This window comes from Pyrus communis, chromosome 5, assembly GCF_963583255.1.
Source record: "Pyrus communis chromosome 5, drPyrComm1.1, whole genome shotgun sequence".
Taxonomy (NCBI): domain Eukaryota; kingdom Viridiplantae; phylum Streptophyta; class Magnoliopsida; order Rosales; family Rosaceae; genus Pyrus; species Pyrus communis.
Window position 1 is genome coordinate 10,360,315 of NC_084807.1, and position 19,423 is coordinate 10,379,737.

The 19,423-nt window shown below is 33.5% G+C and overlaps 1 protein-coding gene across 1 annotated transcript; it reads right to left on the reverse strand.

Annotated features, from left to right (window-relative positions):
- Positions 1–1,125: 1,125 nt before the first annotated feature.
- LOC137733388 (vestitone reductase-like) lies at positions 1,126–3,425 on the reverse strand. The gene is made up of 4 exons (XM_068472539.1): positions 3,308–3,425; positions 1,800–2,321; positions 1,395–1,590; positions 1,126–1,267 (listed from the first exon to the last, which is right to left on the reverse strand). Exons 1-4 carry the CDS (start codon positions 3,423–3,425, stop codon positions 1,126–1,128), a joined length of 978 nt encoding a protein of 325 aa, XP_068328640.1.
- Positions 3,426–19,423: the final 15,998 nt, after the last annotated feature.

The following is a 19,423-nucleotide window of genomic DNA, read 5'->3' on the forward strand; positions in this document are numbered from 1 at the left end:
GAGCTTACCATTCCCTCACGGTTTTGTTTTTGGGAACTCACGAGCAACTTCCCAGTGGGTCACCCATCATGGGATTGCTCAAGCCCCCTTCTCGCTTAACTTCGGAGTTCCTACGGAACCCGAAGCCAGTGAGCTCCCAAAAGGCCTCGTGCTAGGTAAGGATGAGAATATACATTTAAGGATCACTCCCCTGGGCGATGTGGGATGTCATATGTAGGTAAATTGTTATATATATATATATATATTTGCAAAATATTGGTATTTAATTAATTTTGAATAAAAAATATTTATTTATTTTGTAGGTAAATTATTTTGCATGTATCATTACATAATTTACTAGGAACTTATGTTATTATATATATGTTGTGCAAAATAATTTACCTATTTTATATTTAAAATATTGATAATTTTGAATAAAATAACTTTTTTATATTTGTAGGATATACTAATTTACTTGTTAGCATCATGAGAAAACAAATATATAAGGAACATTGGTATCATGTAAATTTTTGTTATTAAATGCATATGAATCATGACATTTAAATTTTTTTCCAAATCCCCATTAGGTATTTGAAGACATTTAATTGAATGAAATAATGTAAAATAAAATGTAGATAATAAGTGAGAGACCCAAAGTAAGTGTTATTAAGGGTAATTTAGACATCAACAAATACAAATTTTGACAAGTCATACTTAATTATGGATATTGCTTAGTTGGAGCCTAATCATTGGGTTTTTGTTAGAAAAACTTACCATGACGGGTTTTAGTTAAAGAAAATTGAATTCTAAGGGGTGTAGTCATATTTTCAGTAAATTTATATTTATCCAATCATATGGATTGTTGCATGCAGACATACATATTACAATAATCTTGGAACTTTTGAAGACGTCCCAAAAATTTACTTTTTCAATTGTTCACTCACATTATACACTATAAGAAAATTTGTAAAACACAAAAACATGCACTTGTTGTAGAAAGTAGAAACTCCTTTGCCCAATTGTTTAGGCAACAACTTTCTTTCGTTCTGAGGATCGTTGCTTATTTATAGAAATCGTATGACTAGATTTTCAAAGAGAGATTATCTTATCCCCAAATCAGAGGGTCATGCTAGTTGCAAACACGATTTAAAGAAAACCCTTTTCTTTGCAGCATTGGATTGCTTCATCATACATGTCATCAAGTCCATGCTTAAACCTAAATCCAGAACTCAAGAGCTTTTTTGATGAGAGGCAAGGCCTTTTGTAACCTTCAATGCCCTTCAACATACTGTAGGTCAAGCAAGAGGAAATGTGAAAAATATATAGACAGTTTAATTGCTATATACAATGAGATTAAAATGACAGAGACTGATTTATCGAGCATGTAATAATAATATTAGAAAGAAACTACTCACTCAGTTGTGGGAATGTGAAAACCCGGGTATTTTGCAGAAAGAAATTGGGACATTTCATCTATGGTTATCTGATTTGATGAACAAATGTACCTCCCTTTGGCATTAGGGTTTTCAAAAAGAAATATATGGGCACTAACCAAATCATCTACATGTACCATATTTTGCCTCATAAGATGTTTGTAGTGATCTTGATTTCCTGCATACATTAAATAATATGTACAAGGAGAAAATATAGGTTAGTTTGGGTAGCGATTTTGACACAGCTCCCAGTTTAGTTTCTGCCAACTGAAGTGCCAAAGTTTAAATGTGGCTTGTCAAAATAGCTAAGTACCCATGAGTTTTAGGAAACTGTTTTCAGAAAGCAACCTTAATTTTGATTCACAAAACATGTTACTCAATACATACCTAGAATCATGGATAGCGACAAATACACTGAGGCAGGGAGAGTTTTGCAGAGAAACCCACCAACAACTAATGGAGGAAGTAAAGTCACAAGTTCCAGTTCATTTTCTTTTGCAAATTTTAGAGCTATTTGTTCTGTCTTGGTCTTGGCAGCCACATATGAAGTCCCAAATAATTTGAGAGACCTATGGTATTCAATGTCGCTCCATGTACTTTCATCCACCGAGTCACGGCCATTGTCACTGTAAACGGCAGCTGCTGCACTAGAAGTGTACACAACCCTCTTCACAGTCTTGGAGTTTAGGCATGCTTTCAATATTCCTAGGGCTCCTTGGACAGATTTTTTTGTCACCGAATCTTCGTCAAGTTCTTTGTCAGGCATTGGGTGAGCAACATGGAAAACCCCAATGCATCCTTCAATTGCTGCATTGAAACTGTCAGGCTGGTTCAGATCTGCATTGAAGATGTGAAGATTCTCCGATGCTCTTGGCAGGCTTGTGAGGAAGCTGATGTCTCCCTTGCATTCTAGGGCCAATATGCAAACATCAAAGCATGTTATTTACCACATCAAAACAAATTCCCAAAATTTAGGATCCTGAATTATGTGATGCGGATGAGTTTGAAAGTTTGAACGTAAACAACTAATTGACAAGACAAAAGATTCTAAAACCACATAAACACAAAAATCAATAATAAGGCAACACATAGAGAATCTACAACAGAAAAGAAATGATACAAAAGACATCATCCATCTATAATATAATTTAAGAACATAGACTTTTTATTTTCAAACTCTTTTTGAAAATGCCAATCATGTCCTCAATTTACTAATTTTGCTCCTATTCCACAAATTTTCAAGGATATATGTGTCAAACAATAAAATCAAATATGAAAGTTTTTTTTTTATTTTTTTTATTTTTAAATTCATTCTCATGTTTTCGTTAACTACTCAACACATGCTTAGCTTTATAACAAATGCGTTACTATATGCTTCTATTTATAGGGTTCCATTTAACAAAAAAATTTGTGACAACATATGCTGTCAACAAAATTATGTTGCCCCACCCCACCGCCCCCAACCGCCCCCGCCCCACCCCACCGCCCCCAACCGCCCCCCCCCCCCCCCCCCGGGCCTCTCCTCCTCTCTCCCTTCTTCCATAATTCAGTTGGGGTGCCCTAGTGATTATATGTTGGGTTCGCTCTTGAGTTCGAACCATGAGCTATATATCATAATTTCGACTCTTTTTCTCACTTACACTCGCCACATAAACAAGCGAAATGACTCTTATTTAGGCTTATATTCTGGATTAGCTGCCAACTTTTGTATCTGGTTTTTATATTCTGAACCTCAATCATTTTCAACAAGTAAGAAACTTACGTGTTAGGTCCAAGTTATTTGGTAACTAAAACTTACAAAAAAACTTGGCGAATCTAGTAATAAGTATAATTCTTTTGCTTGGGGAGGAAATTAAAGATCCAGTGAGATGAATTGGTACGTGTACGTAGTTTACCTGGGTCAGGTCGGACAGTTGCTCGAACGGTATAACCATGTTGCAGAAGCCGCATAACTAGCCATGAAGCAACAAATCCAGTTCCGCCTGTTACACAAACTGGACCAGCCTTCTCCATACTCTCCTCTTGCAGACTCAATTGCTTTACACAAAAGTCTGCCTTATTACTTGAGTTCATTTGAAAGCTCCATTTGTATGCAGGCAGTTATATGCTTATGAAAATGCCGCATATATTACAAATTATTCTTTGCAGAAAATTGTTCTGCTATAGAAGACAAGCACACAGTAGGGGACAGAAGACCGCTCAACATCTGCGACATCACCTAGGGCCGATTCCCAACTCGGAGGATCTAACTCACTATTGGAGGGCGGCCAATGGGCTTGGTACTTTTTCGGTTGTGCGTGGGCTTTGGTACATATATAATAGTGAATAGTCCGTGGTCAACTGGGGGTTTACTTTCCCATTTGGTAAACTAAGGCAAGGGCGACCAAAAAAAAAAACCCAAGGCAATGGTCCTATCTAGATTTGCCTCTGGTTGTGAACCTTTTTTTTTTTTTTTTTTTTTTTTTTTTTTTTTTTTTTTTTTTTTTTTTTTTTTTTTTTTTTTTTCTTCTTCTTCTTTTTTGAATAGGGTGGGAGTTCAAACTTGGAATGTCTTTCAATATTGAAGAGAGAAATACTACTAAATTAATCACTACAAAACTATCAACAAGTAGGGGTCAAATCATTTGCATCTCTTAATTAGAAATAGTGGCAAAAAATGAGGATTTCCGCACCTAATAGTTAGGAGGGGTAGATATTAAAATTCCACCTAAAATATGCATTGCTATTAATAAATAGGGGCAAACAGGCACATATTTCTGCACCTAACAATTTCCGGGATGTATAAAGTATTAGGGGTGAATATTAAGGAGTATTTCCAATGGCAGTTCCTATTTAGGTACTCTCATCACCATTTTTGAGTACTCATTTACTTTATTATATTTAATGACCTTTATATTTATTATTATTGCATTTTAAGAATTGTATTAGTTATAAAACAATTTTCATTCTCACACTAATTATTTGATTGTATTCTCACATTTTTAGGGTCAAATATATTTATGATTATTTTTGTTTTCCATCAGCACCCTAAACGAAAATATGTATGAATGACACATAACGAATTTCACTTCAATTTTTTCACACCCCACTGTCAAATTTACCTACAAAACAACAGTTGGAAAAAAAAAAATTCAATCAAACTAAATAAACTTAGTTTTTTTTCTCTCTATTACAAACATTTTTAAATCTTTCTTTTGCTATCTTAAACGCATCTAAGGAATATTGAAAGGTAAAAAATTAAGGAAAAAATAGAGAAGAAGAGAAAAAAGTATCATTTGAAAAAATAAAAAAAAAGTGAAGAAGGAGGAGAAGAATCTAAAGGAACAAGAAAAATGGAGATGAGTAGTTTGTACTGTGAAAGACCAACATAGAAATAGAGAGAATGTGTGTGTTGGTTATCATTAGGCTTGGTAAATGGGTTGTGTTTGTCGTGTTCGTATCGTTTTCATGTAACACCTGTTATCTTAACGGATCGTATCGTGTCACACCCGTTATCTTAACGGGTCCTTAACAGGTCGAGTCATTTTACCCAACGAGTAAAGTGACTTGACCCGTTAAGAAAAAAATATATTTTTTCTTAAATTTGCACATACCACACATTGCCACATAAATATTACTTCAAAACATTAAAACACATTTGTCGTTTAAGTACTACATCTACACTCGAAAATAAGAGCCTAATAAACAAACATCCATACACTACTAGTCTATTATTAAATGTGCAAGGATATGCAAAATGAAAGAGTTTTTGTTTGCAAGGTTGTGAAGCCTTTCTCAAAAGTTTAAACCTTGCCAATGGAACTCAAAGCTTGCATGTTATTCCTTTTACAAAATCCTCAATTTTCATCGATCATCATGACATAAGATTTTGTGGTACCCACTAGTGTAAATATTTTAAATTGAAGATTGAATTCATTCATCGTATTCATGTAGGGTCAAGAAGTGTAGCTGTAAAAAATCATCAAAATCGAAGTTAAAATAACCATTAAATCGAGATATTTCGTTGATAACCGTTGAAAAGTTTTGTCTCGTTACTTGATATCTAAATGTTTGTTTTTTGCAATTTTTGGCATATGCGATCTTGAAGCATATACAAACAAGTTTGACGGTTGGATTGTTGAAATTAGTTTCGTAGAATGCGTATCCCATCAAAACGATAGATTCACTAATACTTAAGAGTTTGTTTATACTTTCATTAAGTATAACATAAGATTTTGTGGTATCCACTAGTGTAAATATTTCAAATTGAAGATTGAATTCATTCATTGTATTCATATAGGGTCAAGGAGTGTAGCTGTAAAAAATCATCAAAATCGGAGTTAAAATAACAGTTAAATCATGATTTTTCGTTGATAACCGTCGAAAAGTTTTGTCCCGTTACTTGATCTTTGAATGTTTGTTTTTTTGCAATTTTTGGCGTATGCAATCTCAAAGTATATACAAACATGTTTGACGGTTGGATCATTGAAACTAGTTTCATAGAATGCGTATCCCATCAAAACAATATATTCACTAACACTTAAGAGTTTATTCATACTTTCATTAAATATAACATAAGATTTTGTGGTATCCACTAGTGTAAATATTTTACATTGAAGATCGAGTTCATTCATTGTATTCATATAAGGTCAAGGAGTGTAACTGTAAAAAATCATCAAAATCGGAATTAAAATAACCATTAAATCATGATTTTTCGTTGATAACCGTCAAAAAGTTTTGTCCCGTTACTTGATCTCTGAATGTTTGTTTTAGCGTATGCGATCTCGAAGCATATACAAACAAGTTTGACGGTTGGATCGTTGAAATTAGTTTCGTACAATGCATCCCATCAAAATGATAGATTCACTAATACTTAAGAGTTTATTCATATTTTCATTAAGTATAATATAAGATTTTATGGTATCCACAAGTGTAAATATTTTAAATTGAAGATCGAGTTCATTCATTGTATTCATATAGGCTCAAGGAGTGTAACTGTAAAAAATCATCAAAATCGGAGTTAAAATAACCGTTAAATCGTGATTTTTCTTTGATAATCATCAAAAAATTTTGTCTCGTTACTTGATCTCTGAATGTTTGTTTTTTTACAATTTTTGGCGTATGCGATCTCGAAGTATATACAAACATGTTTGATGGTTGGATCGTTGAAAGTAGTTTCATAGAATATGTATCCCATCAAAACAATATATTCACTAACACTTAAGAGTTTATTCATACTTTCATTAAGTATAACATAAGATCTTGTGGTATCCACTAGTGTAAATATTTTAAATTGAAGATCGAATTCATTCATTGTATTCATATAGGGTCAAGGAGTGTAGCTGTAAAAAATCATCAAAATCGGAGTTAAAATAGCCGTTAAATCGTGATTTTTCGTTGATAACCGTCAAAAGTTTTGTCCCGTTACTTGATCTCTGAATATTTGTTTTTGCGATTTTTTGCTGATGCGATCTTGAAGCATATACAAACAAGTTTGACGGTTGGATTGTTGAAATTAGTTTCGTAGAATTCGTATCCCATCAAGTTCAATGGTGTGTCTATATATATATATATATATATATTTATTTATTTATTAAGTAGATTTAAATTTATTTATTTTGTACGTATAACACTTAAGAAATTGAATGATATGTATATTTAAGCCGATCCAATGGTTACCAATTTTTAATATTTAATTTAATATATATATATATATAAATATATATATATATATATAATTATTATTGACACACCCCGACCAAAATTAAGGCGTGCTGGCCGTCACACCTTGATTTTGGTTGGGGTGTGTCAATTTGGTATCAGAGCCAATACTTGGCCGGAGGTGTGCCGACGAAGACGTCGGGCCCCTAAGGGGGGTGGATTGTAACATCCCACATAGCCCAGGGGAGTAGATCCTGTAAGCCTTATATGTATATTCCTATCTCTACCTAGCACGAGGCTTTTTGGGAGCTCACTGGCTTCGGGTTCTATTGGAACTCCGAAGTTAAGCGAGTTTGTGCGAGAGTAATCCTAGGATAGGTGACCCCGTGAAAAGTTCTCGTGTGAGTTCCCAGAAACAAAACCGTGAGGGCGTGGTCGAGGCCCAAAGTGGATAATATCGTGCTACGGTGGAGTCGAGCCCGGGATGTGGTGGGGGCCCAGACCGGGATGTGACAATTATAGTTTTACTTTTTAGGGGTATAAAATTGTTAAATTAATATATAATTATTATAGTATTTTTTTAGGGTTATAAAATTATAAAATTAATATTTTGCTTATTGTGTATCGTGTTACCCACGTGTATACCCGAACCAACCCGTTATCTTAACAGGTGCTTATTGGGTTACCCGATAACAACCCGATTCGTAATCGTGTCGACCCGAACACCTGTTAATTTCGTGTTGTGTCGTGTCGAGTTATCAGGTCGTGTTAGAAATTGTCAGGCCTAGTTATCATAGTATTAGGGTTTTGATAAATGTCTTATTTATTTCATTACACAATTACGGAACAAGATTAAATGAAAGGGGATAAATACCCAATACCCACATTCGCTCCTAATGTAAATAATTAAATTAAAAAAGGGGCTTTTAGATCCAGGTCCAAAAACATAGAGTGTTTTTAGGAGTGAGTCCAATTATCTAATTAGATATTTTTATTTCTTTTATACTCATTTTATATTTTCTAAAAATATTAAAAATCAATTAAAATCTTTTAATATTATGCATTTTCCAACTCCAAAATATCTAATTAATATCTTATAACAAAAAAATATACTAACATAAATTTATCTGCAAAACATTCTACCCTAACTCAAGTAGCAAATATATGAATGTATATTATACTTATAAGTGAGATGTGAAACCTAACTAAAAGATAGAAAAAAAACATAATATACCTACAAGCAAGACACATTAATTTGTGACAGGTTGACTATGAAAAAGAATCTGTCGTATAGGTAGATAAATACAATTAACCTGTGATATAGGTTGATTATAAAAATTAAAATAAACTCTATAAATGGGTTAAAGCAGGAGGAAGAACAAGAAATAACAAAAAAAACAAATACAAAGAAATAATCAAAATGATAATTAGGAAGAAATTTGATTTTTACAATAAATTATTTTCATTGAAGAGATAATTATTGATAATAAAATAATTAAATTTAAGGAATTGGACTTATTTTAATAAACTGGACTATTTTTACTGTTGACTCAAAAAATTGGATTTATATCAAGTTTTTCCATTAAAAAAAAACTAAATCAGATTATATATATAAATTAGAGGCTCATTTATCCACGACCAACAACTAAATTTTTAGATGTAATTTTTTTCGCCCCTAACAGTAGTAACATTAATAGGGACATGTATTGTTTCATCCTATACCAATTAATCAAGACATATATTTCCGCACCTAACGAAGATTAAAAGGGGCAAATCCTTATATCCGCCTCTAATCCATCACCCCCAATTAGACCTGGCAATTTCTTACACGACCCGTTAACACGACACGTAAATGACACGAAAATAACGGGTTTCGGGTCAACACGATAACTAATTGAGTCATTATCGGGTCACATGATAATAAGCCGTTAATAACGGGTCCTTAATAAGTTTATACGAGAGTGACACGCGGGTAACCTGTTTCGACACGATAAGAAAAAAGTTATTTTGATGATTTTAATTTTTTAAACTACTATAAAATATAATAGATATAATGAATATGTGACACACCCCGATCGAGATCAGGGCATGCTGGCCGTCACGTGGAAGTGACGTAACCATGTGCACAGTGCGGAAGCTAATAAAATAATAATATAAGTAGTACGAATAAATAAAAACTAGCTTTACACAAAGTAATAATAAACAAGTGCAAACGTAAGTGCGACACTAAGCTCAGAGCATGAAAGCCTAATGCAATCCAGGAGAAAACGACGCAACAAAAGTACACCAAAAGGTGGTCCTACACTGGTGGTGGTCTGTCAGATATGCTGGGGAAATCCTCAGGGAAGCCACCAAACGTGCTAGCCAACTAGAACCTGGAGGGGCGCAAAACAAAAGCATGAGTGGGCGAAAAACAAAGCTTTTCGAAAACCCTTTAATAAATAAGTTCTAACCCCTCGCCGTAAAACCTGTATACTTCCCAGAAAATAAAGTATATATATATATACAAATCATGCTCAAGAATATGCTATGCCAAAACCTCAACATAAAATGCAAGTGCTCAGGTAATGTCACATCAATAACATATAATCTGTCAGCCGGAGTCACCTAACGTGACCTGTACGGCTGAATCTAGAGCTCAAGTCTCAATCTCACTAACTAGACTTGCAAACGAGTCGGAACCACCTAAAGTGGTCTGTACGACAAGCTTGGGTGTAATATATATATACGCTCAAGTGCTACGATCACGTGAAGGCTGAGCGAATAATCGCGGGTCACCTACGAGTCGGAACCACCTAGAGTGGTCTGTACGACAGGACTATGCACCTAACTTGGATCCAAGCTGAGCGTGTGGTGCGGGAGGTGAACATCACGTGAAGGACTGACACCGGGGGTGCAGGTTATGAGCTCTCTAAGCATCTTAAATCACTACTGAATGTAAGCATGAATTTCACTTACCTGACACTTACCTGTACGTCCGCAACACCAATACACACATATATCTAAATGCAACTAACCATGCATAACAAACGGCAATATAATATATGGCATATAACGAATAAACGTTTTAAATCACTTTCTGGGAAAAAAATATAAGTATATAGGTATATACGGAAAACCAAAAGCCCACTCACTGGTATGTGGAAGGGTCGTAACCCCCCTGCCTCGAGTGACCACGCTTGTCCTCGGGATAGGATTCACCTATATGCGAAACAACTATAAAAACGTTAATTTTAAAGCACATAACCAAACTTAAGAAATAACTTCTCATACAATGCTCAAATGGGGTGTATGAATACACCAACGTGATCTACTCAACCTCAGGAACATCCCCATATTTTTAAAATAATTTTTCACCATCGCACGCGCCCCCACGCGCCGGCCAAGGCACGGCCACACGCGCCGGCCACGCGCAGGCACGTGCCTAGCACGCTGACGGCGTCAGTTAATGCCGTCAGGAATATTCCGTTAACTTTAACGGATTCCGTCAATGGCGTTAGGAATATTCCGTCCAAACTGACGGAATATTCTGTCGTCTTCTCCGGCGCCGGAAAATCGGGAAATTTTCAAACCGTGATATCTTCTTCGTTTTTCAACCAAATTTCACAAAATTGGTACCAAATTGAAGCTTACAACGAGAGGAACACGATCATACCACTTTCAAGTGCCAAAATCCACGAAATCTCGATGGGAAAATACCCCCAACTCCGGCCAACCTCGAAACTTGTGATCCCGACGTCCAAAACCTTCAAACGAACCACCCCAAGCCTCCTAAGGACCTCACCAAGCTTCCTACAAGCTTGAAATTCCCAAAAACATAAGAATTTACGTGTGCATGAACAGTACCAAAAATCAGGTATCCCGAGTTCGACGTGAAAACGAAGGTATTCCTACCTGAAATGGGTATGGTTAGACTCCAATGAACCTCACGAGCATGGACATGTACTTTGTTTCTTCGATCTGTGAAGATTTGATGTGTTTGTGTGTGTGTCCGTACGTTTGGATGGAAAATGGGAAGGGAAATGGCACGGGACAGGGAAAAGGGTGAGTGTGTGTGTGTGTGGGGGAATGTGTGGTCCACCATCAGCCAACAACCAACCAAAAACAACCACACAACGTAAGGAAATCGCACTAAGGGTAAAATCGTCTTTTCACACGTACGTTTTTAAAATTTTCAGAACGGGCTGTCACAATATGTATATATTGTTTATTAATTATTATTCTATATAAATTTTAAAATTGAAGTTTTATTTATTTATTTATTTATTTTTATAGTATATTATAGGCAAAGATTGAGATTAAAAATTATAAAACACATTAAAAATAAAAATATCAAGTAATTTAAAAATACCAAACACATTAAAAAAATTATAATAATTAATTTTCATGTGCGAAAAATATGAAAAAAAAAAAAAAAATGTAAACGCTCGTAGTCGCATCCTCTACGCTTTGAGGATGGGTATATGATCATGTGAATTTTTGAAACCATACAAACTCTCATGAATAGTATTTTTAAGGGAGTTAAAAATAAACAAAAGTCATAATCATTAATGTATAAGTTTGAAAGATGTGAAAGCATAATAAACGTTCATAATTGCATATTCAACGCTTAGACGATTGTTACATGGTCGTTTAGATTTTTGAAACCCTTCAAATCTCATGAACAATGTTTTCTATTTGAGTGCAAAATTAATAAAATTAATAATAATTATTGTAGAAATGTGAAAAATGTAATCACTCATAATGAAAAGCTTTACAACTTTCATAAAGGGGTTAACTCCGAAATTTAGTATGTATATACTAATTTAGTATTATGTTTTACATTTTTTTAGGTCAAATTATGTTTTTCATTTTCATTTTTATTGATTTAAAATATAATTTTCTTAACGGGTAACGGGTCGGGTCATATTACCCGTTTACTTTAATGGGTATTACACGACACGACCCGTTAAGCTATCGGGTATGAAACGAAAACAATACGAACACGAGAAACACGACACGAATGCCAGGTCTACCGCCAATAATCACTATTCTTGTCGTGAATAGTTAGTAATCAAGAAGTTAATGTGCATAAACACATAAAACAATTGTGTCTCATGTGAATATCATGTGGAAGCAGTCACAAAATGCTCCTCATATTCATCAAATATATGTTTGTTATTCCTTAAACTGTAGATTTTCGTTTGGTTAGATTGTACATGTTTAATTTGTAAAATGTAATATATAGGTTTATTTTAAAGGAAAACTAATGAAAAAGATTTGAAAACTTTGAGTTTTAATAATAAGGATAAAATAAAGGGTAAAGTGAATAGTACCTGGATTGACTTTTTAGTGTTAAAATGTGGTTTTTCATTAAAGTGAATAGTAACATGAACTTTTCGTTAAAACTCCCCTATTTTAATTGTTCGATTTGGTTCAATAAAGTTAAGTTGTTCACTTGGGATTTTTTTTTTTTCTTTTCGTAAATGGATGATTACATTAAATGAACCAATAGAAACAACGAACTACAACACATCACCAAGCCAAGCTAAAACCAAATACTACAGGAAGAATGTAAATACCAGCAACAAGCCAACCTAACAACCATTACTAAAGGGAGGACAACTGCATAAGGATTCTCCATTTTTGAAACATAAGCATATTTGCAATAGAGAGCAGAATCTGCAAATAACATAACTGAAGAAGTATAGAGTCCACAACGATTTTAAAGGTGACAAAGGACTGGAGGTGCTCATTTATGAATTTACGGTCATTTTGTATAGCAGCCCCCCAAGTGATAAATTAATGCTAATCCAAAGGAGGGGGATTACAACCATACTTAGAAAGTAAATGAGACCAAACACGGGCACTAAACGAACATTCAAAGAACAAGTGATAGTGAGACTCATTATTAGTCAAGCAATTATAGAGCAAATAGGCGAGGCATGAGAAGTGAAGACCATTACTCGATCCATAGTAGATAACTTACCCCTCATAGCAAACCAAAGAATGAAGCTTCACCTTGGGACATGCTTGCCAAACCACAAGAAACTAGTCCAACGGGACCTTTGGACTCCCTAATAGCACTCCAAGCAGATGAGGCAGAGTAGAAACCATTAGGGATAAAATCCAACAAATAGAATCCTACCTAAACTGATACAAGAAAGTTAAAACATAGAAACTCGAATTTCCAATAAATCTTTAGAGGAAGAAAATGACCACCTCCAACAAGAATCATTCTCATCAATAATCTCGCTTAATGTTTTTTTTTTCCTATAACTTCGTAAGCTATTAAACAACATTAAATAACATTAAGTAACATGAAACAACATTAAATAACATTAAACAACATAAAAATTATACAACATAAAAAAAAAAAAATATTTAACAACATGAAACTTAAACAACATTTTTAAAAACATTTAACAACATAAAACTTAAACGCCTACTCCATGCTTCTTTTTCCTATAAATTTAAGTTGTTGTAGTTTTTAAATTTAATTTGTAGTTTTTAAATTTAAGTTGTAATTTTTAAATTTAAGTAATAGTGGTTTTTAAATTTAAGTTGTTGTAGTTTTTAAATTTAAATAATAAATTATGTTTGGCCCTATGACCCTTTGGCTCTCGGTTGGAGATGGTAACTGAAGGGTCCAGAGGGCTGAAAATAGCTCGAAAATCATCTGCAATCGAGGGCTAGGCCAAAGGGTTTGTGAACCCCACTGGACAAAAAAGGACCAAAGGGCCAACCGGCTGGCCATTTTCAACCAGCCCGCTAGGTAGCCCAATTTCATTTTTGTTTTTGTTCTTTTCCATTTACCCAGCCCACTTTAGGTTTCAGGGCTTTGGTTTTTTTTTTTTTGGTCCCAGCCCATTTTTTGTTTTTTATGCCCAGACTTTTTTATTTTATTTTATTTTAAATTTCTAATTTTTTTCCTACATCATTTCTCACATATTTTTCACCATTCCATACTATCTTATCTCATTTTATTTTAATTCTTCACATTCCATACTATATAGCCCTTTGACCCTTGGTTGGATATGGTAAGAAATACGGCCATGCATTGTTCATTAAAATATTAATTTGTTGGAGGGCTAGAGGGCTAAAACGAGCCCTCTGGCCAACCTTCGATTGGAGATTGCCTAAGAAATATGGCCTTGCATTGTTCATTAAAATATTAATTTATTGGAGAACCAGAGGGTTAAAACAAGTCATTTGACCCTTTTTCGGTTAGAGATGGCCTAATTAGGCTGGGATTATCTCAACCATTGGATGAAATTATTTCTGTGACCTATTCTCTCCCCTTCCCTTCCTGAGTCCCACTGCTCGTACTCGACACTCATCTTTCCCACTCCTCTCCATCTCCCTCGACGACATCACAAAAAAACCAGACCACTGATCCACCATTGTCACCCCATCACCATCACAACGACCACCACCATCCCATCACTAGCGTAAAAAACACCACCACCCCATTGCATTTAGGTAATTTCTAATTTTCTTAATTAGGGTTTTTTCGATTTATTTGAATTTCTGGTTTAGAGATCCTGGTTTAAGCCCGATTCCACCTCACACCCTTCATTTTTCAAATGATCCTCCTTTGATCTTTGCCAATTTCTGCTTCATCGGTACAATTTTCATCCCCCGACTCTCTTCTTATATAAACTTACTTTTTTTTTTTTGTATTTTGAATTTTTTTCTAAGATATATTAGGTGGGTTTTTTTCTTTTCCTTTTGGGTGTTTAGATCTGCTAGTTTTGGCGTATGTGATTGGCGCATTTTTTATTTTTTTTTTCAATTTCTTTGGTGTTTTTTGGTGGTGATGGCCAATCACATACGCCAAAACACCAAAAAGCAATTGTTATGATTGAATATTTAAGTAGTTGTTTGATTTTTCTTGTGTGAATTTTGAGTTTTAATTGTTGGATCTCTATATGAACGTTGATTTGTTTGTGGGGAGAAATAATTTTTCTTTTTTGTGGTGTAATTCATAAAATGTGTGGGCTTTGGTTCAAACTTTCTGATTCTCAGCTTGGATTTTGATTTTTTTTTTTTTTTAAGCTACAGAAATCTTGGCAGCTGCTGTTCAGTTTTCGCACTGGTACGAGAAAGAGCAGTGTGAGGAGGTGAACCATGAATTAAGGTTTCACTTTGAATTCTTGGCTACTACTATTCAGTTCTCGAATTTTGAATTTTTTTTTTTTCAACTATAGAAGTCTTTGGATGCCTCGGATTTAATATAGGGAGTTTTAACGAAAAGCCCGCGGTATTGTTCACTTTAATGAAAAACCACGTTTTTACACTAAAAAGTCAAACCTGGTATTATTCACTTTACCTTTTATTTTGTCCTTATCGTTAAAACTCAAAGTTTTTAAGCCATTTTCATTAGTTTTCCTTTTAATTTATGAATGTTTTGGATTTTTCTGTGTAGTATGCATAATTTGTGTTGCTGGGTTTTTGAAAAAATTAATAATAATCTATTTTAAAAAAGGGAGCTTTTGATATTGGTGCCTCATTCCTAGATCTGGTAATTTCTTACACGACCCATTAACACGACACGTAAACGACACGAAAATAACGGGTTTTGGGTTAACACGATAACTAGTTGGATCATTATCGGGTCACACGATAATAACCCGTTAATAATGGGTCCTTAACAGGTTTACATGAGAGTGACACGCGGGTAACCTGTTTTGGTACAATAAGAAAAAAGTTATTTTGATGATTTTATTTTTTTTAAACTACTAAAAAAACTTACTATAAAATACAATAGATATAATGAATATGTATATATTGTTTATTAATTATTATTCTATATAAATTTTAAAATTTAAGTTTTATGTATTTATTTATTTTTATAGTATATTATAGGCAAAGATTGAGATTAAAAATCATAAAATACATTAAAAATAAAAATATCAAGTAATTTAAAAGAGTAAATTGTAGCTATAGTCCCTTAACTTTAACTCAATTGGAGTAATAATCCCTCAACTAAAAATCCATTACCATTGGTCCATCAACTCATCAAAACATGCAACTTTGGTCCCTCAACTAAAAATCCATTACCATTGGTCCCTCAACTTTAATTCAACTAGAGAAATGGTCTATTAACTTTAACCTAATTGTAGCAATGGTCATTCCAACATAACTCGTTTTGACAAAATTTTTTACGTAGTTGACAAAAAGGACCATAATTACACATTTTGTAAGTTAAGGGACCAATGGTAATGGATTTTTAGTTGAGGGATCAATGATAATGGATTTTTAATTAAGGGATCATTGCTCCAATTTGATTAAACTTCAGTTCTCAAATTTTGAGTTTTTTATTTTTTTTATTTTTTATTTTTTTATTTTTTATTTTTTATTTCAACTATGGAAGTCTTTGGATGCCTTAGATTTAATATATGAATGTTTTGGATTTTTCTGTGTAGTATGCACAATCTGTGTTGCTGGGTTTTTGAAAAAATTAATAATAATCTATTTTAAAAAAGGCAGCTTTTGATATTGGTGCCTCATTCCTAGATCTGGTAATTTCTTACACGACCTGTTAACACAACACGTAAACGACACTAAAATAACGGGTTTTGGGTCAACACGATAACTAGTTGGATCATTATCGGATCACACGATAATAACCCGTTAATAACGGGTCCTTAACAGGTTTACATGAGAGTAACATGCATGTAACCTATTTAGATACAATAAGAAAAAAGTTATTTTGATGATTTTAATTTTTTAAACTACTAAAAAAACTTACTATAAAATACAATAGATATAATGAATATGTATATATTGTTTATTAATTATTATTCTATATAAATTTTAAAATTTAAGTTTTATGTATTTATTTATTTTTATAGTATATTATAGGCAAAGATGCCATTGGTCCCTCAACTTTAATTCAACTAGAGAAATGGTCCCTTAACTTTAACCCAATTGTAGCAATGGTCCTTCCAACATAACTCGTTTTGATAAATTTTTTTACGTAGTTGACAAAAAGGACCATAATTACACACTTTGATGAGTTGAGAGACCCTAATTGTATAAATGGTCATTCCAACATAACTTATTTTGACAAAATTTTGACGAAATTGATGAAAAGGACTATAGCTACACATTTTGATAAGTTGAGGGACCAATGGTAATGGATTTTTAGTTAAGGGACTATTGCTCCAATTTGATTAAAGTCGAGGGACCATTGCTACAATTTACTCAATTTTAAAATACCAAACACATTAAAAAATTATAATAATTAATTTACATGTGCGAAAAATATGAAAAAAAAATATGCAAATGCTTGTAGTTGCACTCTACACTTTGAAGATGGGTATATGATCGTTTGAACTTTTAAAACCATACAAACTCTCATAAATAGTATTTTTAAGGGAGTTCAAAATAAACAAAATTCATAATCATTAATGTATAAGTCTAAAAAATGTGAAAGCATAATAAACGTTCATAATTGCATCCTCAATGCTTAGATGATGGTTACATAGTCGTTTAGATTTTTAAAACCCTTCAAATCTCATGAACAGTGTTTTTTATTTGAGTGCAAAATTAATAAAATTAATAATAATTATTGTAGAAGTGTAAAAAATGTAATCACTCGTAATGAAAAGTTTTATAACTTTCATGAAGGGGTCAACTCTGAAATTTAGTATATATATGCTAATTTAGTATTATGTTTTACATTTTTTTGGGTCAAATTATGTTTTTCATTTTCATTTTTATTGATTTAAAATATATTTTTCTTAACAGATAACGGATCAGGTCATATTACCTGATAATATTAACGGGTTGATTTTGGGTTGGGTCATATTATCCATTTACTTTAACGGGTATTACACGACACGACCCGTTAAACTATTGGGTATGACATGAAAACGACACGAACACGAGAAACACGACACGAATGCCAGGTCTACTCATTCCTCAACTTGTTTGATTAAACATCTATAGGTTTTACGTTTTAGATTTTACCGCCTCCTCTAAATGAGGAGCCAAGTAGATTACAAAAAATGATTTCGTTTTTCTAAAATTTACGAACACTGCCATTCTTTCAAGCGTTGAGAATTTATTTATTTTTACCAACATATTTTTTTCCTTCTGAATTTAGTATTTCAATTCCATTAAAAATTGTCATAATCCTTTTTATTTTGTTGTTATCCTTGGAATCTGGAAGTATTATCTCAATGGCTTTTAAATTTGAATTGTTATTGGTTGCTTACTCAATATATGACAACAATTGTACCCAAGTTAAAAATGATGTACAAACCCGCTTGGTACCAAGGATTGAAATATCGGCCGATACACCGATATATCGGCCGATATATCGATATTTTCAATTGTCGATACCGATACTGGGGGGTAAGGCCATATCTTCCCCTATATCGATGATATATCTCCGATAAGTGCGATATCTCCGATATTTTGTCGATATTCTCGATATTTCCCGATACCTATAAGAAAACTCAAAAAAATTCAAAAGTTTTGAAGCAAATTGAAACCCAAAAGATTTTTTGGAGGTATGTGGGCAGTGATTAGATATGTATGAAGGCTTTTGGCAATATCCAATTCAAAAGATTTTTTGGAGTATCCATTAATTATTACTATAAAGAATCTATGCACAATGAATTGAGGGGACATATGTGTCTTATCTGAAGAGAAAGAAATACACAAATCCAAATATTAAATTTATGGTCAAATATATCTTTAATACCCGCAAGAAAATGATGCACATGTGTTTGAGCTTCTTGTGGAACTCTTTATCATTTAATATTTGTTTTGTTTTTTGGTTGTTTCTTTTTCACTTTTTGAAGTCAGGCAATTGGCAATATGCAATGCACTGCCCATATACCTCCAAAAAAATTTGACTACCTTTATTTCCATCAAAGCCAGAGAATCATCCAAATGGAATCCATAAAATAAAGTCTCCAAAGCCCATATACCATTGTCCCCCAACCCCCAAAACTTCCCATTGTTACCACGAGAGAAGCCCTCTTTAAATCAGAGGCTGTTTTACTTTTTTTGGGGCACAAAATCTTCACTTCTCTTCTTTCTCTGCGAGCTTTTCAATTTTTATTTAGTCTGTGAGTTTCTTTCCTTGTTTGCAAGTTCTCTTTGACTGCTATTTCAGGTATGTGGCTCTCCCTTATGGTCTGTATTATTTTTGTGATAGATTTGATATTGTAAGTTAATTTAATATATTTAAGTGTAATAGATTAAAAATGGCAAGTAGTAGTAGACCGAGTGGAGCTAGTGTGCCTGGTGGTCTTGATGTGGCATGGAAATATGCTCGTCCAATAGAAGGCAATAAGCATGGCACAATATGCACATTTTGTGAATCCACATTTCAAAGTGGTGGAATTACACAGTTAAAATATCATTTGGCCGGA

Bases quoted from the DNA above. Each gene is read 5' to 3' on its own strand.
- LOC137733388 (XM_068472539.1), bottom strand. From the start codon at position 3,425: ATGGAGAAGGCTGGTCCAGTTTGTGTAACAGGCGGAACTGGATTTGTT. The intron at 2,322-3,307 runs GTAAACTACGTA...TATTGGCCCTAG, and splicing joins AACTGTCCGACCTGACCCAG to AATGCAAGGGAGACATCAGC. The intron at 1,268-1,394 runs GTGAGTAGTTTC...CTTGACCTACAG, and splicing joins TTTCACATTCCCACAACTGA to TATGTTGAAGGGCATTGAAG.